The 12,310-nt window shown below is 42.5% G+C and overlaps 1 protein-coding gene across 6 annotated transcripts in view; it reads right to left on the bottom strand.

The window, feature by feature from the left end:
- The window catches only part of Rufy3 (RUN and FYVE domain containing 3), a 66,769-nt gene that overhangs the window by 3,353 nt on the left and 51,106 nt on the right, over nucleotides 1-12,310 (bottom strand). For all 6 annotated transcript variants that reach the window (XM_029477174.1, XM_029477175.1, XM_029477177.1 and 3 more), the window contains 5 exons: nucleotides 11,570-11,693; nucleotides 7,571-7,632; nucleotides 6,775-6,840; nucleotides 4,245-4,314; nucleotides 2,264-2,356 (listed from right to left, as the gene is read on the bottom strand). In XM_029477174.1, coding sequence (XP_029333034.1) covers nucleotides 2,264-2,356; nucleotides 4,245-4,314; nucleotides 6,775-6,840; nucleotides 7,571-7,632; nucleotides 11,570-11,693 — 415 coding nt within the window. The remainder of the gene's footprint in view (nucleotides 1-2,263; nucleotides 2,357-4,244; nucleotides 4,315-6,774; nucleotides 6,841-7,570; nucleotides 7,633-11,569; nucleotides 11,694-12,310) is intronic.

Here is a 12,310-nt window from a genome sequence, read left to right as displayed (position 1 = left end):
TTCACATGCACTATCTCTGTCCAGAGATTTCACATGCACTATCATCTCTGTCCAGAGATTTCACATGCACTATCATCTCTGTCCAGAGATTTCACATGCACTATCTCTGTCCAGAGATTTCACATGCACTATCATCTCTGTCCAGAGATTTCACATGCACTATCATCTCTGTTCAGAGATTTCACATGCACTATCTCTGTCCAGAGATTTCACATGCACTATCATCTCTGTCCAGAGATTTCACATGCATTATCATCTCTGTCCAGAGATTTCACATGCACTATCTCTGTCCAGAGATTTGGTGGAAATAAGCCAAAGAAAATTATCTGAGTATTTAGCTGTTTTGTGATGTTCACGATTAAAGTCAAATACTACTATTATTCATAGGTCTTATGGATGGCTCTGTGCTGCTTGTATTATTATGTTAATTCCATCCTCCTGGGACGGGTTGTTGGGAATGAGGAATGAGTCATGTACTCAGGTGGCTTCTTGTGAACTAATCCCCTAATAAATAAAGGAGCCAACCACAGGGCGAGTAGGTGGGACTTCCGGGTTGGACAGAGGAAGAGAGGAAGCAGGAGGGAGTTAGGCCCTTTTTGGGCAGGCGTAGTGTGAGAACAAGATGTAGCTACATGTCTCCTGGTTTCAATGGATTTCAGGATTTGCCACTGGAGGATTTGAATTTAATAAGGATTAAAGTTACAAGATTAGGATTTTAGTTGCTGCACCCAGTGACTGAGTTCTGAACTAAGTTTGTGTTGTGTTTTCCTTTAAGGGGCAGCTTGTCTGGGTTCAAGAGAGAAAGGTATGGCAGCAAAGTCTGAGGTGCCCCACAAAGGCCATGGGGGATTTGAAACATGGTGCCTAAACATGGTAGCAACTGGTCAGTGGGAACCTAGCGAGCTGGGTGGAAAGACTGTGGAGTTTTGAGTCAGAGAGTCTCCATAAAAATGGGTCGGCCATTGCCTGGGAGTGCATGGGGCAGAGAGTGGCCAGCACAAGCATGGGAAAGTGCAGGTTTGGTTTTTAATATTTCCTGCAATACGTAGGAAACTGCTTTTATCCCGTCTATAACTCTTTAAGAACACTAGCAGTAGCAAGCAAAGATGCCAGTGAAACCACAGGACAAACAAGCAATCCTACAGTCATGCCTGACAGAAGATCTCACAATTAGAATATCCCCCTAAAGTAGTGCTGTCATAATTTAGAACAATTATAGAACCAATCCATTGAAAGGTCTAAGGGCATTACTTTATGCTCCATAAGGCTGAACATGAGTATAAGCCTCTTAAAAGCCCAGTACTTAGGAGGCAGGGGCAAGAGTTTGAGGTCACACAGTGAGCCTCTATCTCCAAGAATAAACATCAAAAATAAAGTAAGATGGAACTGATAAATATAAAATAGGTTTGCAAAACTACACTGTATAAAAGCGTGGTCCTTGGCTAGGCAGTGGTGCTGTGCACCATTAATCCCAGCACTGGGGAGGCAGAGGAAGGCAGAACTCTGAGTTCAAAGCCCGCCTGGTCTACATAGGGAGTTCCGGGACAGGAAGGGCTACACAGAAAAACCCTTGAAAAAAGTGAAACAAAAACCAACCAACCAACCAACCAGCCAGCCAGCCTGGTCTTTGAAGGTATTTAGAAAATTCATTTACATGCTAAATCTTTCCCACTGACAACAGATAATGAGGTTACTCACTTTTAAGGAGTAGTTGTGTAAAAATAGTGGTGTATTTATTATCACAGTTAAAAACATGCATGTTTTGCCTGCATGTATGTCTGTGCACACTTGTGCACCTTGTGCCCTCACAGGGCAGAAGAGGAAACTGGATGCCCTAGAACAGAAGTGTAGTTACAGACGGCTATGAGCTGCCATGTGGGAGATGAGAATTGAACCGAGGTCCTCTGGAAGAGCAACAACTTTCTTCATCACTGAGCCATCTCTCCAGTTCCATTGCTAAGATTTTAACCACTGATCACAGTACAAACCATTAGCGCACACAAACAAGAGCTTGAATTAGTCTTTCCTGGCACAGCCACTTTCCAAGTCTCTAAACAAACATATGCAGCGGTGATGCCAAGGAGCTGTCGAAGAACAAAGGGCGAAAGGGCAAGAACCTCTGAGCTGTACCCTGTTGTTGGTTACACACAATAACGAGTAAGCTTGCTACTCAACAGTGCACAGGAGCCCACCGCAGACTCCGCCCCGTGGCTTACAGAGTCCTTCCTCTCCACAAACGCCTTAGTGCCTCCTAAGGATTTACCTTCCGATTGGATTCCAGTAGATAGGAGCTTTCTTCTTTAACTCGTTCCATTTCTTCTTGTAAGGTAATAATTCTGTTGTTGGCAACGGCAAGCTGTTGACCAAAATAAAAAAAACCCAACTTTTATTCTTTGATTAAATAGAATAATTTATGATCTGCTAAGACATAATTTCTAGGCTTGACTATCCTTAGGACTCTATAGCTAAGGGAAGCTATCCATCGCCCACTAAAATTTTCCCTATCATCCAGATATATGGTGCACACCTGTAACCCCAGCATTATGAAGGCCGGGGCTACTAAGCTCTCTTTAGCTTCAGCTACAAAATGGGATTCTGTCTCAGAAAAATAATTGTCTTAATGAAGAACATAGGAGAAATATCTCTCAAGTAGGTAAAATAAAAATAAAAACCACCCAATATTGCTTCTTTAAATGTGAATACATTATTTTATGTATGTGCCTGGCTGCACGTATCTGAGTGTGTGCCTGTGTTGTGTGTGTGTCTTGTGTACACGGGTGCACAGGTCAAAGGTTCATATTGCGAGTCTTCCTTTAAGTCTCTCTCCCTTACTTTTTAAGGCAAGGTCTCTCACTGAACCTGAAGCTAACATTTTGGCTTAGAATGGCTAGCAGTGAGGCCCTAGGATTTGGCAGTGTCCAGCCCCGAGGGCTCAGGCCACAAACACAGGCCACCATGCCCACCTTTTACCAGGTTCTGAGCATCCAAATTCAGGTCCTCTTGCCCACACAGCAAGCACACCATGCACTCGGGGACCTTGCCTGCACTCAGGTGACCTTCTTCCTACGCCTCAACACTACGAGTGTTTACTTCAAGGGCATTTCCATGGCTACCTTCTAAACACATCTAGGAAGAATGCTTCTAAAATGTTCAGAGTGAGGTCCTGTCTCAAAAACAAATGACCAGAAGTCAGTGACACACTGCCTAAACAGGGGTTTATAAGGTATTACTTCCTGTCATGGGAGTTGTGTTATAAACTCTCCAAAAGATCTTTTTTACAGGTAATTCCAGCACTTAGGAAGCTAAGGCAGGAGTTTAAGTTTAAGGGCAGAGTGGGCTAAACAAGACTCTATTTCAAAAAGATGCAAAATTAATATATTATCTATCTATCCATCTATCTATGTTCTCAAGAAAAACTAATTAGCATGTTCCCAATTAGTGCACTGAATTTATTTAAACCAAGTTTATCTCACTGTACATAAATGGGCAATTAGAAACAGCAAATTGAGAGATATTTCTCCAGAGCTTTGCAATCTGGATCCCTGTACTTAGATCTTGATGGAAACATTCTATTAAACATAGGCTAAGCTACAGATTTCACCTCCTAAGCAGATTTCTAATGTGGGTTTCTCTTCTTGTTCTATGGACTTTCCTGAGAGTTTTCACATTTGTATTCTTTCCTAATCTCCAGAGTCATTGTAGGGCTGAAAGAGGAAGTCTGAGCGCCCTCCTCTGCAGCCAGTGGGGGACCTGGGCTTTCTCAGAGGTCAAGTGAGCAAGTGAGTCAGGCGCACATGACAGTAAGTGGCTCATCTCAGAAGCAGGGCCACTACATAGGGCCACTGGGTCCTGGCCAGTGCTGCTGTGTCAGCCATATTCTAGAGCAAAGACTGGTCAGGCAGGGGTCAGAGCTGTGTTCCAGAGAAATCTCTGTCTAAAGAGGTGGTGGTAAGGTGTCTTTGTCTAGTTGTACCACATCAACAGTGGCCTAAATGCTTACTGAATCCTGAGTACCATGCTGTATGTTAAATACTCCAGCCTGCTCACACAATTGCCTGGCAGCACAGCTATATAACCCCAGTGGGAAAATCAGGTCCTGCACACCCAGCGGGGACAAGCAGCTCTTTTCTATAGCAGTTCTCATCTGAAAAGTCAAACCCTTCGGTGTCCAAGGTAATAGGAGTGATCAGTCTCTTAAGTGTAAAATATTAAGTTACAGGTCAAATAATTTCCAAAACACTTACTTCTTCTGTCAGTTTAGTGTTGGATTTTTCTAACAGATCTACTTTTGTCTGAAGGTTGTTTACAGTTGCGCTATTGAGAGAAGAAAACAAAATGTTAAGTTTCTTTTGAAAAACAGGACAACAGCCTGCACTTGCCTTCCTAACCCCACCACACGTAGCAGTCTGTATCAACTATCTAATAGTTTAAGTAGTACTTATTAATTATAGAGTGGGTTTATGATAATTCATATATGCATACATACAACATATTTTGATCATCTCTGTATTCTAACACTCTCTTTAATGCACCCAATTTCTGCCAGACTTGTTTATTCTCAGACAGCATACAAAGAACTGTGTGCCCTTCGATGCTGTGTCCTCGGCATGGGAGGCTGTACTCAGTACTTGTTTTGTGAAATCACCGAGTGCGTGTGATATGATGCGTTCTAAGCTCTCCCTAGCGACCTGAGACATCACAGCCTATGCATACAGCAGTTACTCCTGCGGTGTCTCACTGCACTCTGTCGTTAACCTGTCTCAACAGCATTAGTCAGGTGTCTGTAACTCACATGGAGAATGAGACACAGAAAGGGTAAGAAGAGTAGAGCTCATATTGGAGTGTCAAATATCACCACAACTTTGCTTGGCTGATGTCGTCACAGAGCTTTACGGCCATGTTTACTTCTTGATTCCCCAGAGAAAATGGACTGAAATTGTTCTTGAATTTGCTAGCTGGAACTAAGACTACTCAAAATTTATATTGATACTGTGAGAGGTTGCTAGGAATGAAGAAAGGAAACAAGAGCATCCTTTGTCACCATCCTTTCTGTAGGTACCATCTGAAGTATGAATGTCAATATGCTTGCTTCCTCTGAGATGAAAGACATCAGTCATTATAGCATGGTAGAAAATAAAAAATAAATACATAAATTAAAAAAATAGAAAGGATGCCACTCTCAAGCACTATTGTGGAGAATCCCCAAGCTGCTCACAACTCATTCTCAAGTGTTTGCCTTCCCGGCCATCCAGGCAGCTGAGACAGATCTAGAAGTAACAAACTGCGACTGTGAGGTTACAGAGACACCTAGGGCATGGGTTTGGCTTTAAACTAGCCCCAAGTCACAAGTCAAAGGCAAACTGACTGTAACAGCTGATGCAGGCATTCCTTCCCGGCCCTGCGATTCGGGTAGAAGGCGGCAAACTGATCATAAACACATACAGCTGGTTACTGCCTTTCCATCTTAGACACACCCTCACAGCCAGGCTACCTAGAGCACAATTAGTAGACCATGAGGAGAACTCCGGCAACTGAAGTAAATAAGTCTTCCCTGCCCCCTGCCCGCCTGGGCAGAGTATTGACGGCTTTTGCACTCAGGCTCAGGTTAGTGGGCCTTTTCCTTTCCCACTGGGATGCATCTTTTTCCTTGTGTCCTGATGCAGATGGACCTTTCCCCTCCTCAGCTCCTTGGCAGCTGTCATCATCTGTGGCTGGCCTGCCTGGTGTTTTCCCTTACGTTCTAATAAACTGTGCCTGAGTTTCCTTCTGAGGTTTTATTTTTTTGTAACGTGCATGGGTATTCTGTTGTATGTATGTCTGTGTACCATGTGTGTGCTTGTGCCCACAAAAGCAAGAAGACGGCATCAGAGCCTCTGGGACTTGAGCTACAGATGGTTGTGCGTCCTCATTTGGGTATGGGGAATTGAACCTGAGTCCTCTGGAAGGGCAGTCAGAGCTCAAAACTGCTGAGCCATCTCTCCAGTCCCCAGGCCATCTGAATATTACTTTATCAATGTGACCAAAGACCTACAAAGCATATTGTACCCTGCCTCTGTGCATACAGGAACTTGTAACTGATTATAAGTCAATTAAGAATAGATTTATGCTGAGTGTGGTGGCACACACCCTTAATCCCTGGACTTAGAGGTAGAGGCAAGTAGATCCCCATGAGATCAAAGCCAGCTGAAAGTTCCAGGCCAGTCAAGGGCCACATGGTAAAACCCTGTCTCAAGAGAGAGAAGGGTGGTAGTGGTGGGGGGAATGGCTTTCATAACAGAACTTATGAAAGTTCTATAAGCTACAAACAAGATAATAATTAATCGCTATGTTAATAATTCTTCTAAAATTATTAAGCCGATTTTAACACAAGAATATCAAACTAATCCTGGCAACTTTGAAATACCCGTGGGAGTGAAAGGTAATATATCAATCAGTGTGGAAGTGAGAGACGCAAGGGCACAAACATGGTTAAGGTATTAAAATAGTGGATGCTTTACCCACCACCAGGAATGCAGAAGGTGGCTTAATCCATGGCTACGATGAAGCATACATATCACATGTTCTGTAATCCTTAACTGAATATCTGATTTAATCTCTGGTTACAATCTCCTGATGACCCCTTATTGCCTCCCACGAATTAGCTTGGACTAGTAAACAGGAATGCTCCATGTATTTGGTGAATACTGACTCCACCGGGCCTTAGTACTTTTTATGTTTTATGTTTCCTTTCTCTGTCAATAAACCCCCAATAAAAGAACTTTATTTGTTCTTTACTTCAGATGTCTGTTGAGTTCTTCTACATAGTTCTTCTGGTCTAGAATCGCAGTAATCTGTCCATCCCTGGAGGAAACAACGATGGAGGAAACAGGTAAGATCAAAGTCCGAGACCCCATCCCTCACCCCAGCATCCATAAAGCAGGAAATAGGAATACCAAGACAGCATCCCTGTTCTTATGACAGACTCTTGCTACACAGCCCTGGTTGGACGGGAACTCAGAGACCTGCCTGTGTCTGCCTCTTGAATGGTAGGATTATAGGCATGAACAATCACCCCTGGCTTGTTTTTTTTGGAGAGTACCTTATCTCCCAGGTTCAGCCTGCCAGGGTAGGACATGGGTGTGGCACAGCAACACCCAGTCTGTCTATAGTTTCAAGACCTACTTCAAGCTATGGAGAACTGGCTGGACATGGTGATTTCATACCTTTGGATTCTACTGCTGAGGAGTAGAGGCTGCAGGAAAGCCTCAGGTTCAAGACCAGCTTCATCTACACAGTGAGCCCTAGGACAATCTGGACTATGATATGAGTCTATATCTCAGAAGAGCAAAACAATATCGAGAATTGGACTGATTTTATATCTTTATCATCTCTGCCCCTAAAATACCTAGCAAGAAAAGCATTCACCTGGAAATCCTTCTAACTGTAGGCCCAAAGCAGGTATTTTGTCACGACTTCATTAAAGCTATATAATCAAATATTCTTCTGCCAAATATGCTAAGGCAATATTGTTGAAAGCTACCCATGGACGCATGTTACATCAGAGACAAAAGAAACAATATTTTATACATACCCTTCACTACCTTTACTGCTGTTTCCATCTTTGAGATACATTGAAAAATCTATAACTCCAACCTACAGAGAGAATTTTCAGAAGTTAATACAAAATTTGGTTCTGCTGCCTTCTAGGCACAAAAAGAATCAACCATGATAATCACCTGAAGTTTATAATGAACATTTAAAACTTTACTATGACTATAATGGTAAGGGAGAAATGAGAAGAGTCAAGTAAGTGGTTGAGGGTGTTGCTCACCAGCAGAGCATTCACTAGCAGATAGGAGCTAAGCTGTCACTACCATGCTTGACACACACACACACACACACACACACACACACACACACACACACACCACCGCTATCAAAAGTAACAAAAGGAAAAGAAAGCGAAGACAATTAACAGAATCCTTTGCATAAAGAAAAAAGTTTAAATTTTCTTTATCAGCAATTCTGCTACAAACTTTTTATTTTCTTCTATAAAAACTTTTAAAATTTAGTTACAGAAGTTTTGTTTTTTTTTTTTTAAATAATTTCTCACCGGACGATGGTGGCACACACCTTTAATCCCAGCACTTGGGAGGAAGAGGCAGGCGGATTTCTGAGTTTGAGGCCAGCCTGGTCTACAATGTGAATTCCAGGACAGCCAGGGCTACACAGAGAAACCCTGTCTCGAAAAACAAGCAAACAAAAAATAATAAGTTCTCCCAGCTTGCAAAGCAATGGGTGTCACTACCTTCTCTTCAGCGAGTGTCCTTGTTCTACCCTTGTTCTTGCTTTTCTCCCTTAAGCTTCTCTGCACTTTCCTGTCACATGTCATCTCTGCCCTCCTCCATCTCTATCAGCATGTCTGGTCCCCATTTGTGGTCTCTTATTTAGTTTTATAGTTAAGCAATGTTTAGTCAGAAGCTACACCCATAAAGTCTCACCTACACAATGGCCTAAACCCGAGCTGAGTAAGGACAGCCACAAAGACAAGTCAAAGTGGAGGAGAAAGCCCAGCAGGCCCAGCCGGCCGCACACCGACAACTACGGGCATCTAAAGGTTCCTGAGAAGGCGACATAAATGTCCAGAGAAGAGCACACTGCTCATCATCCGGACCTAAACCTCAGCCCTGAAAACTACACGTACTGATAACACTGAACAGACTGAGCAGGTTATATTTAGGGGCATTTATACCCATGAACACATATACATAAATAAATGTAACAACAATTTAAAAAGGGGAGGTATGAAATTTGAAAGAGATCAAGGACAGGATTGTTGGAAGGTTCAGGGGAGGGAAGGGAAGGGAAGGGGAAATGATGTAATTATACTTTAATCTCAAAAACATAATACAAAGTTATATTACAATCCAAAACAACACCTATTCCTTTGTGTGTTTTACCGAATCAGAGAAACAAAAGCAATTTAAGCTACCCACATTCTTAGCATAATCCCACAAACGACCACTGCTGACATTCTGGTGTCTGTTTCAGCTAAAGGACATCTTCAGTTTTTCAAATAGGCCACTTTATTACACATCTTATTTCTTTTTTTTATTAGATATTTTCTTCATTTACATTTCAAATGCTATCCCAAAGTCCCCTATACCCTCCCCCCACTCTGCTCCCCAACCCACTCACTCCCACTTCCTGGCCCTGGTATTCCCCTGCACTGGGGCATAGAGCCTTCACAGGACCAAGAGTCTCTCCTCCCACTGATGGCCGACTAGGCCATTCTCTGCTATATATGCAGCTAGAGACACAGCTCTGGGGGTACTGGTTAGTTCATATTGTTGTTCCTCCTATAGGGTTGTAGACCTCTTCAGTTCCTTGGTTACTTTCTCTAGCTCCTCCATTGGGGGCCCTGTGTTCTATCCAATAGATGGCTGTGAGCATCCACTTCTGTATTTGTCAGGCACTGGCATAGCCTCACAAGAGAGAACTATGTCAGGGTCCTGTGAGCAAAATCTTGCTGGCATATGCAAAGTGTCTGCCTGTGGTGGCTGATTATGGGATGGATCACCAAGTGGGGCAGTCTCTGGATGGTCCTTCCTTCCATCTCAGCTCCAAACTTTGTCTCTGTAACTCCTTCCATGGGTATTTTGTTCCCTATTCTAAGAAGGAATAAAGTATCCACACTTTGGTCTTCCTTATTCTTGAGTTTCATGTGTTTTGCAAATTGTATCTTGGGTAGTCTAAGTTTCTGGGCTAATAGCCGCTTATCAGTGAGTGCATATCATGTGTGTTCTTTTGTGTTTGGGTTACCTCACTCAAGATGATGCCCTCCAGATAAAAAAAAAAAAATTGGATATTTTTATTTCTTAAAAAAAAAAATCTGCCAGGTGTGGTGGCACACGCCTTTAATCCCAGCACTCAGGAGGCAGAGGCAGGTGGATTTCTGAGTTCAAGGCCAGCCTGGTCTACAGAGTGAGTTCCAGGACAGCCAGGGCTATACAGAGAAACCCTGTCTCTAGAAACCAAAAAAACAAACAAACAAACAAACAAAAAATCCAAATTGAACACCATCTCCTTTCTCCTTTTCCCCGAGTAAATAAATGGAAGGAGCCCATCACGACTTCCTACACAAGCGGTGAGAAGCAGTCTCAGGGAATTCTTTATTACTGGGCAATTAACTCAAGTGCGGCTCTGATCAGAGTAAACTGAATTTATAAACTCCTTTATTGCTCACAATAGCCCTGTTAGCTACTCTTTTTATCTGTACATATCAAGAAATGGAAAGTACCAAAAAACCAAAACAAACCAACCAACCAAACAAATACCACACCCCCAAACCACCAAAACACAAAAAAATAAACAAAATCCCCTACCTAACTACAAGATATATCCAGGTAGAAAATAAGAAAGACAGACTTTGAAACTAAGTACCTGGGTTTCAGGGAACTATCATGAACTACTCGGCTACCCTGGCTATTAATCTAGAGCCTTATATTAAAGTATAGCCAAGACAAGGATTTGGAAAAAACAAAAATATAACTTTTTTATATTCACACTGAGCTGCAGGAGAAACTTGAAAAATTAAAACTGATCCTATGAAGGATTTATTAATAAACTTGCTTAGGGAATATTAAGTAACAGAACTTATTATCTAAAGAGGCGCTGCCTCCATTACAACTGGAAGAGAGTAATAATCAGGCCTGCTAGAAACAGAGAGAAAGGAAACTCAGTTCTATAACTGAAATTATGTGAAGCCATGTGGAGGAGTTAGGGGACAGACTGAGGAACCCAGAGGGGACAGGGACTCCACAAGAAGACCAGCAAAGTCAACTAACTCTTGGAGGCTCTCAGAGATGAACCACCAATTAAAGAGAATACACATCTGTAGCAGATGTGCAGCTTGGTCTTCATGTGGGTCCCCCAACAATTGGAGCAGGGGCTTACCTGGACTCTGTTGCCTGCCCATTCCACATTGAAGGATAGCCTCTAAGGGGTTCCAGGGAACATCAGAGGGTCAAGTCCCCTGTGTACTTATCAGGTAAAGCATAATTCTGACAGGTGGGCAAGATGTTATTTTGAAAATAGCAACACTGGTGTAGTTAATCAAATAATTCAGGCAATGGCTATGCTATGTAAATCTCACATCTGCCCAAGTGGCCAGACTTACAGCCTCTGAGCTCTATTTAAATTGTTCAAAGTGTCACCTGGGACCAAGATCTGAAGGAAATTTAAGGATGGCAGCATATGTAAATTGTACAAGCCTAGGGCACACACACACACACACACTATATATATATATATATATATATATATATAAACTGGTAACATTTTCTCTTCAAGGTTGGTTGGTTCCCTTTTGTGTTTAGCCAGAACCAGTTATACAGTACTAAACCTTTTCCTTTATTAATCTTAGGTGTGTAAAGTGGGAAGGCATATTAATTCTATAACATCAAAATGAAGGGAAACCCGTTTATGATGCTCACACAATGCCTTCTAACTCGGTTAGTGTGAGCTAAGCATTCCAGGCAAAGAATAGGGCCTCGAGAGACCCCCGTGGTTCTGTGAGAGTTTCCCATACCTGAGAGTCCAGGTCTTCTCCTTTCATGCAGAAATTGGCATCGATGACATTCAGACCCACCAGGAGACCAGCGATAATAGCTCCTTCTTCTTCCATCATGAGGGCATTGGCTTCATAGAACTCACTGCAATAGAAAGGCACAGAGCACTGTTATAGTGAGACCTCAACACTCGAATGGGACCCGAGGCAAAGACAAACCTCCCATCACATCGTCAAGTATGGGCGTGTCTGAGAATACTTTTATATAAGTAGATATTTTCGGCAACGGGCACATGAGTAAATCCTTTACTGGGAGCTACTATTGTTGAGGGGAGTATACAGACTCTGCTGACTCGTCTGTGCTCATGCTGCACAATGGGACAACGTGGCAAGCTTCCATGTGTCCTTTTGAGGCCAGCCTGGTGTACAGAGTGAGTTCCAGGACAGCCTGAGCTATACAGAGAAACCCTGTCTCGAAAAACCAAAAAAAAAAAAAAAAAAAAAAAAATTAATTTCTTTTCTTTCTTTTAAAGAATTTTTTTATGTATGTGAGTACACTGTAGCTGTCTTCAGACAGTACCAGAAGAGGGCATCAGATCCCATTACAGATGGTTGTGAGTCACCATGTGGTTCCTGGGAATTGAACTCAGGACCTCTGAAAGAGCCATCAGTGCTCTTAACCTCTGACCCATCTCTCCAGCCCCTCTCCCCATTTTTCTTTAAATATATATATATATATATATATTTTTTTTTTTTTTTTTT

The sequence above is a fragment of the Mus caroli genome, chromosome 5, assembly GCF_900094665.2.
Source record: "Mus caroli chromosome 5, CAROLI_EIJ_v1.1, whole genome shotgun sequence".
Lineage (NCBI taxonomy): Eukaryota > Metazoa > Chordata > Mammalia > Rodentia > Muridae > Mus > Mus caroli.
This window is presented reverse-complemented; position numbering and strand designations above follow the sequence as displayed.